The sequence below is a fragment of the Phoca vitulina genome, unplaced genomic scaffold, assembly GCF_004348235.1.
Source record: "Phoca vitulina isolate PV1807 unplaced genomic scaffold, GSC_HSeal_1.0 scaffold70, whole genome shotgun sequence".
NCBI lineage: Eukaryota > Metazoa > Chordata > Mammalia > Carnivora > Phocidae > Phoca > Phoca vitulina.
This window is the reverse complement of record NW_022589773.1, coordinates 380,079-396,460: the sequence shown is the minus strand read 5'-3', so window position 1 is coordinate 396,460 and position 16,382 is coordinate 380,079. Positions and strand designations below refer to the sequence as shown.

General features: G+C 42.6%; 1 protein-coding gene across 1 annotated transcript; it reads left to right on the top strand.

Annotated features, from left to right (window-relative positions):
- The first annotated feature begins 1,963 nt into the window (after positions 1-1,963).
- LOC116624744 (spermatogenesis-associated protein 31D1-like) lies at positions 1,964-6,952 on the top strand. Its single transcript, XM_032392904.1, has 2 exons — positions 1,964-2,013; positions 2,623-6,952. The coding sequence occupies exons 1-2, from the start codon at positions 1,964-1,966 to the stop codon at positions 6,950-6,952; spliced, it is 4,380 nt and encodes a 1,459-aa protein (XP_032248795.1).
- Positions 6,953-16,382: the final 9,430 nt, after the last annotated feature.

Below are 16,382 nucleotides of genomic sequence, written 5' to 3'. Positions count from 1 at the left end.
TTTAGGTTTCCCTAAATCTCCCTAAATAGAACCTATACCTTGCAGTTCTTTTTAGCTATGATCCTGTCACTACACCGGAGCCCAGTCAATACTTTGGTAAGGTGTCACGGGAGGGGATATGATTAAACATCTGTCTTTTAATGGGCTTATGTCCCTGGACTGTGATGTTCACAAGTGTTTTGAAGGTATTTTGCTTTGTTTTGTTCCACTCTATAGATGAGACAGGAAGGCTAAAGGGAGCTGCTGTAGCTGGGTTATTTACCTTCTCCCATGTGGCATAAGGCTCTGGTAGGCTTTTCACCTGCTGAGTAGGCTTCTGTTATGGAGAACACTCTGGGAATATTTTCAAATGGTTGCCTTTCTCTCCAACCCTACACTCCCCTGCCAGAAACATGAGCATTTTTTTTTTTTTTTTGTACCTCTTTACTGTGAGAACCAGGTGAGGTCCTGGTAAGAAAACCCATAAATAAGTGGGGGTCCCCCATTAAATTGTGACCCCAGGAGTTTCTCACTCTCATGCTAGCCCATATGCATCCTCCAGCAATTTGTCAAAGTGTCTCTTTAAGTGTTCCTACGAGGAGAGCAGTGCAGAGCCTCCAGTGGCTTCTGTTCCAGGTAAACTAATCTAAACTATGATTTTCTACATTGACACTCTCTGAAGATCTGGGGTAGTGGTTTGCCACTATGGTTCCAAGAAAAGTCATTTTTTAGTCTGTTCAGCTTTTTGCTTCTTCCACAGACTGAAGTGATGACTCCCAGGCTTTTTAAATGTTAGATCTGGAAACAGAAGTTGCCCTTCAGACAATGATTTTTTATTTTCCTGTTCCTCTTCCCACATTTCTAAATGAGTTTGGTAGGGTCAGAGAACCACCTAAAATGGGAAGTCTACAAAAAGAATAGACATTCACTCCTCTAGGAAAAGAGATCTGGCAGGGGTGGGTTAAGGAAAGACTAAGGTTTCTACTTGAAACTCACAGTCTATATGGGTATGGTGGTGTGTCTTGGGTAAAATCCCAAACACAGGGATTCTGTAGTCCTGGATTCGGCTTTTTGGAGAGTATGAGATCTGTGTAAGAGAACAAAGTTTTCCAGCACTTGATCATGAGTCACAGTCCCATGTCAAGCATCACTTGATCAAGGCTTCCTTCGTGTTGGGGTGATCAGAAGAACAGTGCTGAGCCTCTGAGAAGAGACTGGGGTCTGAGGTATGTCCTAGGATACAGGATCCTACCTGAGGGAGTACAGGTGTGACTGTCAGGCTTCAGTTTTTATGTCCTCATTGAACAAAGGACTTCTGACTGAGAATATCAAGTGTGGACCTCTCAGACAAAATCCTCCTTTGAATTTTTCAAAGAAGTAAATATTGGTGGGGCATCTCGGTGGCTCAGTTGGTTAAACAGCTGCCTTCAGCTCAGGTCATGTCTCAGGGTCCTGGGATCGAGCCCCATATCAGGCTCCCTTCTCAGTGGGGAGTCTGCTTCTCCCTCTCCCTCTGGTCTCTCGCTCGCACTCTCTCTCTCAAATAAATGAATAAAATCTTAAAAAAAAGAAGTAAATATTGGTAACATTTTATCACCTTAAAAATTGATAAAAGCAAGGAACACAAAGTTCTATTAATTAAAGTCCTACTATTCTTGGATAAAGAATGTCTCCATTTCTGAGAGAAGAGTGAGAGATGAGTCTCATCCCTTCATTCTTCTATTTTTGTTCTAGCGTCAGGGCAGAGCCAAGAGGAGGAGGAAAGGTGGGACTCTGAAAGGTAAGATTCTGCATATTCCACCTGAGCTCTCCAAGGGTGACCCTTCCTGTCCTTTCCATGATGGCTCAGGTCCATGATCTCTGAGGAGGTCAGCTGCTAGATACAGTCCCTCTTAGAAGACAGAGGCCTCAGAGGAGAGGCTAATGGAAACATGGTCAGAGTACAAAACCCTTCTCAAATTTCCTGCTCTGACCATCCCTGAACATGAAGCAGTGTTGGGATTGGGCAATGAGTGTTGCCCAACAGGTGGCCGTGTGAGATGTCAAGAGTCATAACTTCTGTCTCCTGACTTTGTGAAAGACTTGTGACATCATGGATACTCAACTTCGTCTTTGGGGTAGTTTAACCTATGTTCCTCATAGGGTGGTTTTCAGTATCACATGGGATAGATAATACATACAAAAACCCATTGTGAATGATAAAACAATATGTCTTGTTATTATTATCATTGATCATGTGACCTTAAATCCTAATTTTTGGAGCTCTCCAAGTCCAATCTACCAAGGGTATCACTTAAAGGACACTCTTCTCAGCTTCTTATAAGATCTCTTGCTTCTATTTTCATCATTCTCCAGGTTGGAGAACTTGCCAGAGTGAAGTAGAGGAGGCAAGAAAGGTGCTTTCTCTTCTGCAAAGGTGACTAAACATTACCTTCTTTCCTGAACCCCCCTTTTAAGCAGAGTCTATGAATTTCTAGAGCCTTAGGCAAGCTTGGAATTGACATGGGATGGAAAATCATCAGAATTAGAATGTGAAAGTCTTGGGGATGTGGTATGTGGGGGGACTACCTTTGACAGATCTGCCAGGGTCACATATGTTTGTTCTGGTCCTGGCTGCAGCTTTGTACCTCCTGTCTCCTGCAGCTCCCTAGACTGGCATCATGATACCATCCACTCTCGTCAACTGTTATGTCCAGACCGCTTCTGTGAGGTGTGTAATAGCACAACTGCTGAGGTCAATCGACTGCTGTTCCCAGAGTCCCTGGAAGATGCTACTCCCTCTGTGACCCCCTTGGCTTCCACAGATCCTGTGACTGACTCATCACTCACTTCATCCCCTGACTTCTCAGCAGTCTGTCCAGGAGACCTAATACCAGTGCCTTTGCCTGAGCCTTCCCCAGCACCCCCCACCATCTTCTCACCTACCCCAGTGACCCTTTTAGCTGACTTTTTCTTACCCTCACCTCCTGGTCACTCTCTGCTCCTAGAGGCAAAAGCCTTGGATTCTGAAATCCCAGTGAGCCATTCCATACCCCAACCCCTTGCCTTTCCTGCTCTCCTACTACAAGACACTCAGAAAGGGGATCCTGTTGTCCAACGAGAGGCCACTTTACCTCTGATTACCGTCTCCACTCTTGACCCCACCATTTCACAAGATTTCAACCTCTTACCAAATCTGTCCCAGATAAGGAATCCCACTGATTCATTTGCTTGTCATCATGCACCACCAACCTGGTCTGTTTCACCACAGCCAGACTGCACTTTAACTGTGACTCAATCTAAATCGATTTCCATCTCAATGAAGCCTGATCCTGAGAAGTCATCTCCAGATAGCCCTGGTGGATTGTCCACTTATGTCCCAAGAATCAGAGGTAGTGACTGTTCAAGCCCGTCAATTTCAGAATTCTCCTGCTGGCAGGTCCATGCCAAGAACATGTGCCTCCCCACACTAGCACATTCTGATTTTCAACAAGAGCAAGTCTACCTCCATCTACCAGAAACCTATCTCTGGAGAGACTCTGCTACTAAGCACAAGGAGGCCAGTGGAATTTCTTTCCCTGGCCTTAACTTCCAGGCACCCTTGGAGAGTCAAATGAAAAAGAGAATGGCTTTCCAGATTTTAGAGAAGAAAGTAAAAGAGGAGGGGCCATTTTCCAAACAAATGTGGTCAGAATACCAATGGACATCTGAAGGGAATTTGTTGCAGCCATTTGATGTACAGGTCACCACAGCCCCCAAAACTGGCTGGAATATTGAAGGCAAACCAGAGCGGCTGCGTATTTATCAGCAGCTCCTCAATGTCAAGTCTTTGGGGGAAAACTTGCATCAGAAATATAGCCAGTTATTCTGGGGTCTTCCGTCTTTGCACAGTGAGTCCTTAGTAGCCACTCTCCTGTTTTCTAATAGTACTTCCCCAGTAGAGTCTCACTTTGTCTTATTCAATGGAATTCATAACACCTCTGTAGTCAAAATGCAGGATCAAGCATTTCCACCACTTCCTCATTCCTATCACCTTCCTCTCCCCAGTGTACATCCCCAACCCTTGTCTCAAACCCTGTCCCAATCCCAGCCCCTACCTTTCACTCAGGTGAACACCCAGGCCCACTTTCAATCCCACCTCCCAATCATACCATCTTCTTCATCCCAGATTAGGGACTGTGGAATGTCTTTCCATAGATCCAAGAATGAGTCAGACTCTCATATCTTGACCAAAAATCAACACCTGGAATGGCACGTGTTGCAGAAGCAACAGGAAAGCTTGTGGGGTTTAGTCCCTGTGTTCCAGAAGTCTCAAGAAACCATTTGTCCTCGAGCTCCCAATCTTCCATTGGTTAGCCAGTCATCCCATGCCCATGTACCAGTCTCCATCCTTCCTGGCCATTTTCATATCACCTGTGAACCCCAGGAGACATTGGAGTTACCTAGTCCAAGGAAGGTAATCCCACGCTGGTGCCTCCATGACTGTAGAAACCTAGAGTCCCTAGTATTGATGGAGCCTCAGTGTAAATTAATAGAAATCTCTCACCAAAGAGGCAGACATGTTCACTCACAATTATCTGAGTTTCGGGGCCATAGTAGCAAGGATCTAGCAAAGACTGAACTGAACCTCCCAGGAAGTTTCCATGAGAGGGTCCCAACAAAGTTCCAGCTAAGGAAGGATATGAGGAGAAATCTTGGGTATATCCTAGAGAAGAGCCCAGAAGACAGCCCACAAAGGGTCTCAGAATGCTACCTAGTGAAGGGTCGGAGGGCTGCCTTGGAGACAACAAGTAACTGTGTGTGTCATTCAAGGAATCACTCAGAGAATGAATTATTAAATGTCTCAAGGAAGGAGACAGACCAGAATCAAATCAAAAGCATTCTTAGATTACATATGAGCAAGAAGTTTTGGCAGATCACAGCAGGTAGGATTCCTATAGGTGTATGTTATTCGTGGCTGGCTGATGACAATACATTGCCTTTTTCTAGGAGTTCCCAGACTACCTCAAAAAACACAAATTCAAAAAAGACTATGGTGGGTAGGGTTAACTGCCAAGTCACCACTCTAGAGCTTTCTTTTCTTGATCCCAAAACACGACAGGTGCTAGAGGCACATATTATAAGATTTCGCATGAGTCAGAGGTGGGGTCTACCCCTCAGGGTTCTTGAATCCATAAAATTCTATATGTTGAGAGAAGCCAAAACATGGCCTCTTCCCCAAGTTGACTTTCCCTCCTCAGCCATGCATATTTCTGGGGTGAATTCCAAAGCTGAGTTTTTTAAACTCCTTGATGGAAGCTCTAAAACTTTTTTGGGAAACAGGGTGAGAACAGCAAATTCAGTCCCCACCCTGGATCATCCTCTCCCTACTATGTTATCTGTGGGGAATGCAGGACAGGGGGTCCTGAAAGCATCACACTCTCACAATGACCACAAGCCTGCAGAGTGTATCCAGATAGCTGAGTGTGGCAGCCAGACTTTTCAGGGCCTTACACACAGCATCAGAGCTCAAGTCAGACCCAGTGAGACTGTACCAGAAAACACATGTGGCCCAGAGGTGCCCACAAGGCAAGCTGCGGCTGGACAGGAGCCAAGGCATGAGAATGTGGATTCCAGCAACAGAGTAGAGGTGGTACAGGGCAAAGTGATGGTGGAGAAGAATTTAGAACATTTTGCCATGTCCAACCTGTCCACGGATATATTCGACACCGAGGAGCTCTGTACTCTTCAATCCCAATCTTGTGACACCTTGACAACCAGTGAATTGGGAAGTTCCAAAATGATAAATGTCAGTATGAGTAAGGTAGAAATTGCCCTGACCACTGAACATCCCTCACCAAAAATACTGGTTTCCCAAGATTCTAAGCTATCAGGGCTGAAAAGACAGCTTCTGAGTAAGTTAAAGTTTAAATTGGAGAGAGAGGAGCATAACCAGGCTCAAAGATGTCCCACTGACATGCCCCTTACTTCAGATAGCTTGACTTCCAAGGCTTCACTGACTCCATCCCAGAGTGTCTGCAGTGGGGACATGGAAGCATCCCAGGTGCTGCATGTCCAATTGGAGGACAGCAGAATTAGCACGGGGCAGCAGCAGGAGTCCTGGGACTCTAAGCTGGCCTTCTGTAAGTGCCGGACTAAGAATTTCCCACAAAGAAAAAGTGAAAGGAAAGTGAGACCTCAGGATTCCAAAGCAAGAAAATGTAGAAGTGAGGACTCAGGAGTAGGGACATCTGTAGGCAGAAAAGAGAGCTACCGTGTTGAGGACAGAAAATTAGAGAGGGCTTCTCCATCTCGGTCACAGAATGAACAGTTTCCTCCTGAAAGTTACTTCAGAAAAAAGATGAGGCACTTTTTTCAGTGGATCAATTCCAAGAAAAAAATCACAGGGCAGCAGGAAAGTCCCCAGCAAAAAGCCAAGTTCATGTCAACCTTAGTGCAGCACCAAGACCCAGTTCAGAGTGTGACTACTTTTGTGAGTGATGGGCCTCCTGAAGCTCACAAGCTCATGACTACCACTGGGAAGGTCCTAGAAGAGAAGCTGGCATGTAGGTATGGATCTGAGGCCTCAGCATTAAGCCAGCAGCAGGAGGAACTACAGGCCCAGGTAGGGCCTGACAAGAGATATTCCTCCAACTATTGGGCTCTCTCTGACCCACAACAAAAGAAACGGGCAAGTATCAAGTCCTGCAGCCAGGAAGCCGTCTGTGCTGACCAGAACCGTCTTAGAAGTGTCAGACAGAACAGACACAGGGTCAGACATCCCCGAAAAGTTGTGGCCTTCGAGGACCAGGTATTAAGCCAGAGTCAACCCCCTTCTTCTCTGCCCTCCGGGGAGCCTGTGCCTCATCCAAGCCCCACCTGTGTGCATCAAGTATGCCAGGTCCTTTCGGCCACCAGGGGTGACCCTGGTGAAAGTACTGTGTTTAGCGATTTGACTCTTCTACTCAAGCAGAAAATGCTTCCCCAGCACTTCCACAGAGAAAAATTTCCCTAAAGAAATCATTCCGTCCTTGTTAAGAAAGCCTCACAGTTTTCATGACAATATATCCTCTGATGAGAACAACCTTCAGCACAACCAAGAATATCAATCCTCCTCAATAAATGTTTCTTCTAATAGAGAGTGCTGTTCTCTGTGTGCTGCACTGGGACTGGGGCTGGGGCTTGTGCTTAGGGAAAGGAAGAACTGTGTTCAGCTCTTACTGGTTTCCTCTTTGGCTTCTACAAGTGCACCAGTCCCTTGTAAGAAGCCGGACAGTGGCCTTCTCAGTTTTATCCTGGGATCCTTTATTTGACCCTGCTCAGATGTCCTGTATTAAAACATTTACTTTTTTTTTTTTTTTCGTAAAAAGTACAAAAAGCTTACTCTGAAAACCTTCGGGCCTTTACAAAGTGAGGAAAACCCTTAAAGTCTAGAACTTGGTTCAAACTCTCTCTCTTTTTTTTTTAAGATTTTTATTTATTGAGAGAGAGAGAATGATAGAGAGAGAGCATGAGTAGGGAAGAGGGTCAGAGGGAGAAGCAGACTCCCTGCTGAGCAGGGAGCCTGATGTGGGACCTGATCCTGGGACTCCAGGATCATGACCTGAGCTGAAGGCAGTCGCTTAACCAACTGAGCCACCCAGGCACCCCCAAACTCTCTTTCCATCTGCTCCCAAACTATCTGTTGGGTGGGGTCAGTTACTATGTCACCTAGGCCTTACCTCCTGGAGGCTACTCAGGGCTTATTAGAACCCAATGATACCATTTCAGCATAAGAGTATATGGGATTGTCTTTGAGCATAAAGACAGTACGTCCAGGGATGTTTCCAGGGACAACTGTCCTCCTGTATTGTGCCTGCCTTCCCAAACATGCAACATTTTACATCAAGGTTACAGTAGTTTAGGAGTGCATTAATTATCTATTGCTGTGTAATGGATACTACAAAATTTAGTGGCTTAAAAAATACATACTTATTATCTCATGGTTTTTGTGGGTCAGAAATTCAGGTGAGGCCTACCTGGATCTTCTGCTTCAAGGCTGCAATTAAGGTGTTTGCTGAGGCTACATTCTCATCTGAAGGCTTGACTGGGGAAGGACCAACTCCTGTACTCATTCACACAGTTGTTGGCAGGATGCAGTTCCTCAAAGCCTGTTGGACTGGGATCCTCAGAACCTTGCTGGCTCTTGGCTGGAGCTGGCTGGTTCCTTGTCATGTGGGTTTCTCCAACATGGCAGCTTACTTCATCAAAGCAAGGAGAGAATTTGCAAACAAGACAGAAGTTACAATCTTTTGTAAACTAATAACGGAAATGACATCCCATTACCTTTCCTTTATTCTATTAGTCAGAGGCAAATCACTAAGTCACGCCTATGCTCAAAGGCAGGGGTAATTACACAAGGTTTGAACATCAGGAAGTGGGGATCATTGGAATCTTCTTAGAAGTCTTCCTAATGCAAGGGTTTCTTCTTGGACACCCTACTCAGTTTGCTGAAGCAAAAGTGGCCAAAGGTGCCAAGTGGATCTTTGTCCTCATTCATACCAAGTCATCAAGGTTAAAACTGTTTAATGGCTAAATGGAGTGATGGCTGGTAAGTAAACATCAAAGAGACTGGAGCATCCAAGAAGGAAGGAAAGGTGGTAGAGAGAGGTAAAGGTAGTATGGGTTTATCCTGAATGCTAAAGTAAAATGAGCCCTCAGGACCACCGGACTTACCAGTATTCAGACTTAGACGGGAGGAAAAAGTAGGTGTAACATGTCTTATCCCGGCTCTACCACAGTCTCTCCACTTTGCCCTAGCTCCCAGACCACTCCCAGACCACTCCCAGACCATAGGTCTAAAGAAGTAACCTTCAGCTTTTGTAGGCCCAGTCAAGCTTAGAGAAGAAGCAACCCCTTCGGGTTGCAAGGTTTAATTTCTGTTCTTATTAATTAATATATTTAATATAGTACATCCTTCATTTCAAATTTAACTCTCATTGCTTGAACATCAGAGAGAATTGGTCATCCAATAGATGGAAAAGCCAGTACTAGGGATCTTAGAGCATATAACTCCCATTTTGAGATATTTTCCATGTACCTATGGCTTGAGCACTTCTAGCTAAGGGAGATGTGAAGGCATAAAGGGGTTGAGTTAATGACCCGGGGTCACATAACAAGTCATATCTAATGTCTATTGCTTCCCTTCAGAAAAATATTGAATGAGGCAATGAGACAGAATTTGGACACTTAGAACATCTAGGAAGTGATCTGTCCAAATGACTTGGTAACACCATCCATGAGTGATCTCATACTTTTTTTCTGCTTCTAGGATTGTTTTCCTTTCTTCCAGATTCCTGTTCCTATGGGAAAGCATCAGGATCATAAAAAAACTAAGAAAGCGTATTAGCTGAAAAATGATTGGAGAGACGAAGATCAATTTCTCTAGAAAAAGATGTGCTTTATGCCCACAGTCAGGGATCACAGTGTTATGAAATTTTAGGAGAGTGTCATTTACGTGATATAGTGTGGTGCCTGAAGAATTGTCCTGGATATATAATGCAATGGGAATGGGTTACCTGAATTTTTACAACCTCAAGCTTAAACTCTAAACCTAACGTCAGGGTTGACAAAATGCATGAATTGATGGTACCTTAATGTGGACTGGGCATGGGGACCCCAGTTCCCAGCTTCAGGCATTGTGAATTTCTCTGGTGCCAGGTGGTGCCTAAGGCGATCAGAGTCCTTGAGGCAGCCGTCAGAAGGACTAACACAGAACTGTGCCCCAATCGGCGGTTGCAGTGAAAGAGCCCAGGCTATGAGAAGGGGCTCTTCTCTTGAGGTTTTTCCCCTAGAACTTCCATTGGTCCTGGATCAGAGCCTAAACTAGGCTATTTTCCTGGGGTCACAAGGGCACATTTGGTCTTCATTAGGAAGGCCAAGTGGCAGGTTCAGAGACTTGTAGAGGCTGCCTCCTTATTTCTCCCAGGAGACTCAAGATCTGTTCCTTCCTGCATTGGTGGGAGTGGGGAAGCAGGGAAAGAACTGATTCATATATAAGTGTAGCAGTGCTTCCCTGTGGGGAGGAGGTTGGGCTGGCAATGACAAGAGTGGGTAATTTTCCTTCGTAGGGATTCTTTCCCAGCTTTAGGCAGCCTTCATTTGCGGCAGGATATTTTACCATGCTATTGATTGCTGCTTCTATTCCCTGCCAGAGGGGGACTCCAGAAGGAATAAAAGTTAACTTCCCCTTTTGTCATACAGGAAGTTCTGAGCTTCTGGTCTCAGGGGTTATTAATGGTTTTCATGTTTCCTGACCCCCAAAGAGAAGTTGTGAGGCACCTGTTGTGTAGTCCTGTCCAGACTCTTACGGGTGAGGAAAATTTTCACCAGGTGTTCTCAGGAGAGAGGAGATAGGGGTTGATGTAGGTGCTGGGTTGAAAGGAGAGTTGCCTAAAGGTACCAGGGGCTCCAGCGACTTGATACTAAGGGTGTAAGGTGAGTTCCTGAGTGGATGGGTTCTGTGTGGAAGTCCTCTAGGAGACAGCACTATTTTTCTGAGGGATGAAATGATGTTTGCTGAGATGAATGATCATCAAGCCGCATTACCTTGGGAGCTGCAACAAAATACTGCATTGCCACCCTGGGCAAAGTGGCTATACAACCACTGGCCTGTTAATGGGCCAACAGAGCTTGGGCAATGAACATCCCAGTGGCAACCATGATGGACTCAAGAGCAGAGTCTCTTTCTTACATATTTGCCTGATATTGTATATTTGCCTGATAGCAAAAGCCTTTCCCCCCCCATCCCCGTTGCCAGTGATGACTAATATTGGATAACTTCCTTCAACATGGGGGCTCTGTTCCAGCTTTAATTTAATTTAGAAAAATTAAGTACTGCTTGTTGTATTTCAATTTTGTAAAAAGTGCTTTTATGTATATTATCCCATTTAATATTACAATCCTTCAAAGTAGATTTCTTTTTAAATTTTTTTATTTAAATTCAATTAATTAACATATAATGTGTTATTGGTTTCAGATGTAGAGTTCAGTGATTCATCAGTCTTATATAATACCCAGTGTTCATTACATCCCCATGCCCTCCTTAATGTCCATCACCCAGTTACCCCATCCTCTGACTTCCCCCTCCCCTCCAGCCACCTGTTTGTTTCCTATGATTAAGAGTTTGTTATGGTTTGTCTCATGGTTTATGGTTTGTCTCGCTCTCTGATTTCATCTTGTTTTATTTTTTCCTCTCTTCCCCTATGATCCTCTGTTTTGATGCTTAAATTCCACATATGAGTGATACCATATGATAATTGTCTTTCTCTGATTGACTTATTTCACTTAGCATAATACCCTCTAGTTCCATCCACATCATTGCAAATTGCAAGATTTCATTTTTTTGATGGCTGAGTAGTATTCCATTGTTTATATACACCACATCTTCTTTACCCATTCATCTGTCGATGGATATCTGCACTCTTTCCATAGTTTGGCTATTATGGAAATTGCTCCTATAAACATTGGGATGCAGGTGCCCCTTCAGATCACTACATTTGTATGTTTGGGGTAATACCCCGTAGTGCAATTGCTGGGTCGAAGGGTAGTTCTATTTTTAACTTTTTGAGGAAGCTCCATACTGTTTTCCAGAGTGACTGTACCAGCTTGCATTCCCACCAACAGTGTACGAGGTTCCCCTTTTTCCGCATCCTTGCCAACATCTGTCGTTTCCCGACTTGTTCATTTAGCCATTCTGACTGGTGTGAGATGGTATTTCATTGTGGTTTTGATTCGTCTTTCCCTGATGACAAGTGATGTGGAGCATTTTTTTCATGTGTCTATTGGCCATTTGTATGTCTTTGGAGAAATGTCTGTTCATATCTTCTGCCCATTTCTTGATTGGATTATTTGTTCTCTGGGTGTTGAGTTTGATAAGTTCTTTATAGGTTTTGGATACTAGCCCTTTATCTGACATGTCATTTGCAAATATCTTTTCCCATTCTGTCCATTGTCTTTTGGTTTTGTTGACTGTTTCCTTTGCTGTGCACAAGCTTTTTATCTTGATGAAGTCCCAATAGTTCATTTTTGCCCTTGCTTCCCTGCCTTTAGCCACGTTTCTAGCAAGAAGTTGCTGTGGCTGAGGTCGAAGAGGTTGCTGCCTGTGTTCTCCTCTAGGATTTTGATGGCTTCCTGTCTCACATTTAGGTCTTTCATCCACTTTGAGTCTATTTTTATGTATGGTGTAAGGAAATGGCCCAGTTTCATTTTTCTGCATGTGGCTGTCCAATTTTCTCAACACCATTTGTTGAAGAGACTGTCTTTTTTCTATTGGACATTCTTTCCTGCTTAATCAAAGATTAGTTGACCATAGTGTTGAGGGTCCATTTCTGGGTTCTTTATTCTGTTCCATTGATCTATGTGTCTGTTTTTGTGCCAGTACCATACTGTCCTGATGATGACAGCTTATTGTAATAGAGCTTGAAGTCCAGAATTGTGATGCCGCCAGTTTTGGTTTTCTTTTTCAACATTCCTTTAGCTATTCAGGGTCTTTTCCGGCTCCATACAAATTTTAGGATTATTTGTTCCAGCTCTGTGAAAAAAGTTGATGGTGTTTTGATAGGGATTGCATTGAATGTATAGATTGCTCTAGGTAACATAGACATTTTAACAATATTTGGTCTTCCAAACCTTGAGCATGGAATGTTTTTCCATTTCTTTGTGACTTCCTCAATTTCTTCCATGAGTGTTCTATAGTTTTCTGAGTACAGATCCTTTGCCTCTTTGGTTAGGTTTATTCCTAGGTATCTTATGGTTTTGGGTGCAATTGTAAATGGGATCGACTCCTTAATTTCTCTTTCTTCTGTCTTGTTGTTGGTGTTTAGGAATGGTGTTGGTGTTGTGTTCCTGACCTTAGGGGAAAAGCTCTCAGTTTTTGCCCATTGAGAATGATATTCGCTGTGGGCTTTTCATATATGGCTTTATGATATTGAGGTATGTTCCCTCTATCCCTACAATGTGAAGAGTTTTAATCAAGAAAGGATGCTGTACTTTGTCAAATGCTTTTTCTGCATCTATTGAGAGGATCATATGGTTCTTGTCTTTTCTTTTATTTATATAGTGTATCACATTGATTGATTTGTGGATGTTGAACCAACCTTGCAGCCCAGGAATAAATCCCACTTGGTCATGGTGAATAATCCTTTTAATGTACTGTTGGATCCTGTTGGCTAGTATTTTGGTGAGAATTTTGGCATCCTTGTTGCTCAGGAATATTGTTCTGTAATTCTCCTTTTTGGTGGGGTCTTTGTCTGGTTTTGGGGTCAAGGTAATGCTGGCCTCATAGAAAGAGTTTGGAAGTTTTCCTTCCACTTCTATTTTTTGAAACAGCTTCAGAAGAATAGGTATTAATTCTTCTTTAAATGTTTGGTAGAATTCTCCTGGGAAGCCATCCGGCCCTGGGCTCTTGTTTGTTGGGAGATTTTTGATTACTGCTTCAATTTCCTTGCTAGTTATGGGTCTGTTCAGGTTTTCTAGTCCTTCCTGTTTCAGTCTGGTAGTATATACGTCTCTAGGAATGCATCCATTTCTTCCAGATTGCCTAATTTGTTGGCATATAGTTGCTCATAATATGTTCTTAAAATTGCTTGTATTTCTTTGGTGTTGGTTGTGATCTCTCCTCTTTCATTCACGATTTTATTTATTTGGGTCCTTTCTCTTTCTTTTTTGATAAGTCTGGCCAGGAATTTATCAGTCTAATTAATTCTTTCAAAGAATGAGCTCCTAGTTTTGTTGATCTGTTCTACTATTCTTTTGGTTTCTATTTCATTGATTTCTGTTGGGTTAAGCACCCAACTCTTGGTTTCGGGTCAGGTCATGTTCTCATAGGTTGTGGGATGGAGCCCTGCATTGGGCTCCACACTCAAGCAGGGAGTCTGCTTGAAGATTCTCTCCCTTTGCCTCTCCCCCCACTCGTGCACATGTGTGCTCTCTCTCAAATAAGTATATCTTTAAAAAAAATAAATAAAAAATGTGAAGTTATAGTTCAATGATATCTTATAAATTTAAGAGAGGAATTTTACTTCTGATAGTTTATCCTACACCATATATATACACTCATTGGTTTTAAGAATTTTGAATGTCTGATCTTTTTTTGTGCATTTCTTGTAGAATATAGATAAAATTATCTATGAATACACATACTGCATATGCATATGTATAATTATGTACACAGTATACATAATACTCAGTTAAAATAAATTCACATAGCCACTTAGACACTGTGAGGTCTTATTACCCTCCTCTTGAATTTGGGCTAGGCTGTGACTATTAACCAATAAAGAACATATAGTAACCCTATGCCAATTCTGGCTTCTGTCTTGCTCCTTGAGATTCCTGAGTTGCAGTGTAAAAGGACACGGTAGAGCAGACCAGTTGCCAGCTGAGTATTTCCTAGAGAACCAATCAGTGCCACCAGGAGAAGAAGAATTGCCTGGCTGAGCCCTGCTCAAATTCTTAATTCACAAAATCATAAGATACAGTAAAAGTATTATTTGTTTTAAGCCACTAGGTTTTGCGGTAGTTTGAGTAATACAATCAGAACAGAATAATATATGCATATTTATACACACACACGCACACACATAGATAGCTAAATACATGAGTGCACCCAAACACACACGGTGATAAATGCCCACTTTTTTTTTCCTAAAAAGATTAATAAGAAACTATTAATAGTGACTTCTTTAAGGGACAGAAACTTATTCCTTTTCACAATATGGCTATCTTTACTCTGAATTTTTGAACTTTGCCTTTTGTAATTGCACTTTTATATATTTTTCTTTTTTCTTTTTCTTTTTCTTTTTTTGCTGGAAGGCCTATCTGGGTAGTGAAATGAAAAGCTATCTCTTCCTTACATGTTTTCTGTATTTAAAAAACTAACACATTTTATGAAAATTAAAATTAATCTGTGGGACTGAAAGAAAAAAGAGAATACATACTTTCTAACCATACTTTCTTACAGCAATCTGTTTTCCTTATTTTGTACAATGCGTTCTTTCTCTTCAATTCCATTTACCTGACTTTAGCACATTTTACAGCACTGGCGATATTCTAGCCTGGTTCTAATTCTATTATTTTCCTATGCTTCATTTCCTCCACTATATTTTGAAATCATCACCCTTCACTGTTCAGTTCTTAGTCACAATACCATATTCTTAAAGTCAAATCCAACCCACAGCAAATAAAATATCGAATCTACCAACAGAGACCCTTTTCTCTCTTCTCAAGAAAGGAAGAACTGAATGATGACATGTTCTCTTTGTCATGGGCATTGTTATTGATGATATCAAGTTGATATATTCAGGCATTGCAGCACAGAGTAGAAAAGCTTTTTTGATTCCTATTCAAGTTATCCAAAGAAAGGAGCCCCCAAATGCCCTACCTAAATAAAAAATATCTGCCATTTTTCAAACACATTGCACTTTATTAGAAGTCTGAATGAATTACATTTGGGAAACAGACTCTAAGTTTGTAATAGACAGTTTGTTTCCCTAGAATGAAACATGAAAAGAAAATAATTCTGGAAACACATCTGTCACAGGTTAGGTTCTGTGGAAACACACAATGAAATGGAATATGGCGTATTGATTAGGTATGATTAGGGATCCATACCTGTGGAAGGAAGGAGAAGAGAGGAGAACTGATCAAAGAAGGAAGTCAAACTATGTTGCAGGCCCACAAAACGTTGTCTAACCCCATGGGAGGTTCTATGGTGTACATTCATGAAAGTGTCCTGCAGTGGGCCAAATGGGCCTTATATCTTTGATGCGGTCAGTCACTGTATTTGGACTGCTCCAGAAAGGATTTACTCTTGGGTAATGCAGCCTTCTGCAACTGAGGCAATTTTTTAAAATTTTTATTGTTATGTTAATCACCATACATTACATCATTAGTTTTTGATGTAGTGTTCCATGATTCATTGTTTGTGCATAACACCCAGTGCTCCATGCAGAACGTGCCCTCTTTAATACCCATCACCAGGCTAACCCATCCTCCCACGCCCCTCCCCTCTAGAACCCTCAGTTTGTTTTTCAGAGTCCATCGTTTCTCATGGTTCGTCTCCCCCTCCGATTTCCCCCCCTTCATTCTTCCCCTCCTGCTATCTCCTCCCTTTTTTTTTTTTCTTAACACTGAAACAAATAATGCAATATATGTTAAGCAACTGAGGCAATTGTGAAGGGGATGAGAGCTGGAGGTTGACTGTCGACAGTACTCCCGGGAGTTGGCCAACAAGTCATCCTTTAAATGGAAATTTGGGCCTTGCTTCTCCAAGTCTGCCACACATCCTATGCAAAACCATTTAAGTCTTCTGCACCAGATTTATAAGGGTTTACTGATGTATGAAGTCAACCAAGATTTTGAGACAGATATTTTCATTTTTCTCTAATCCTTTAGTGGCCCACATA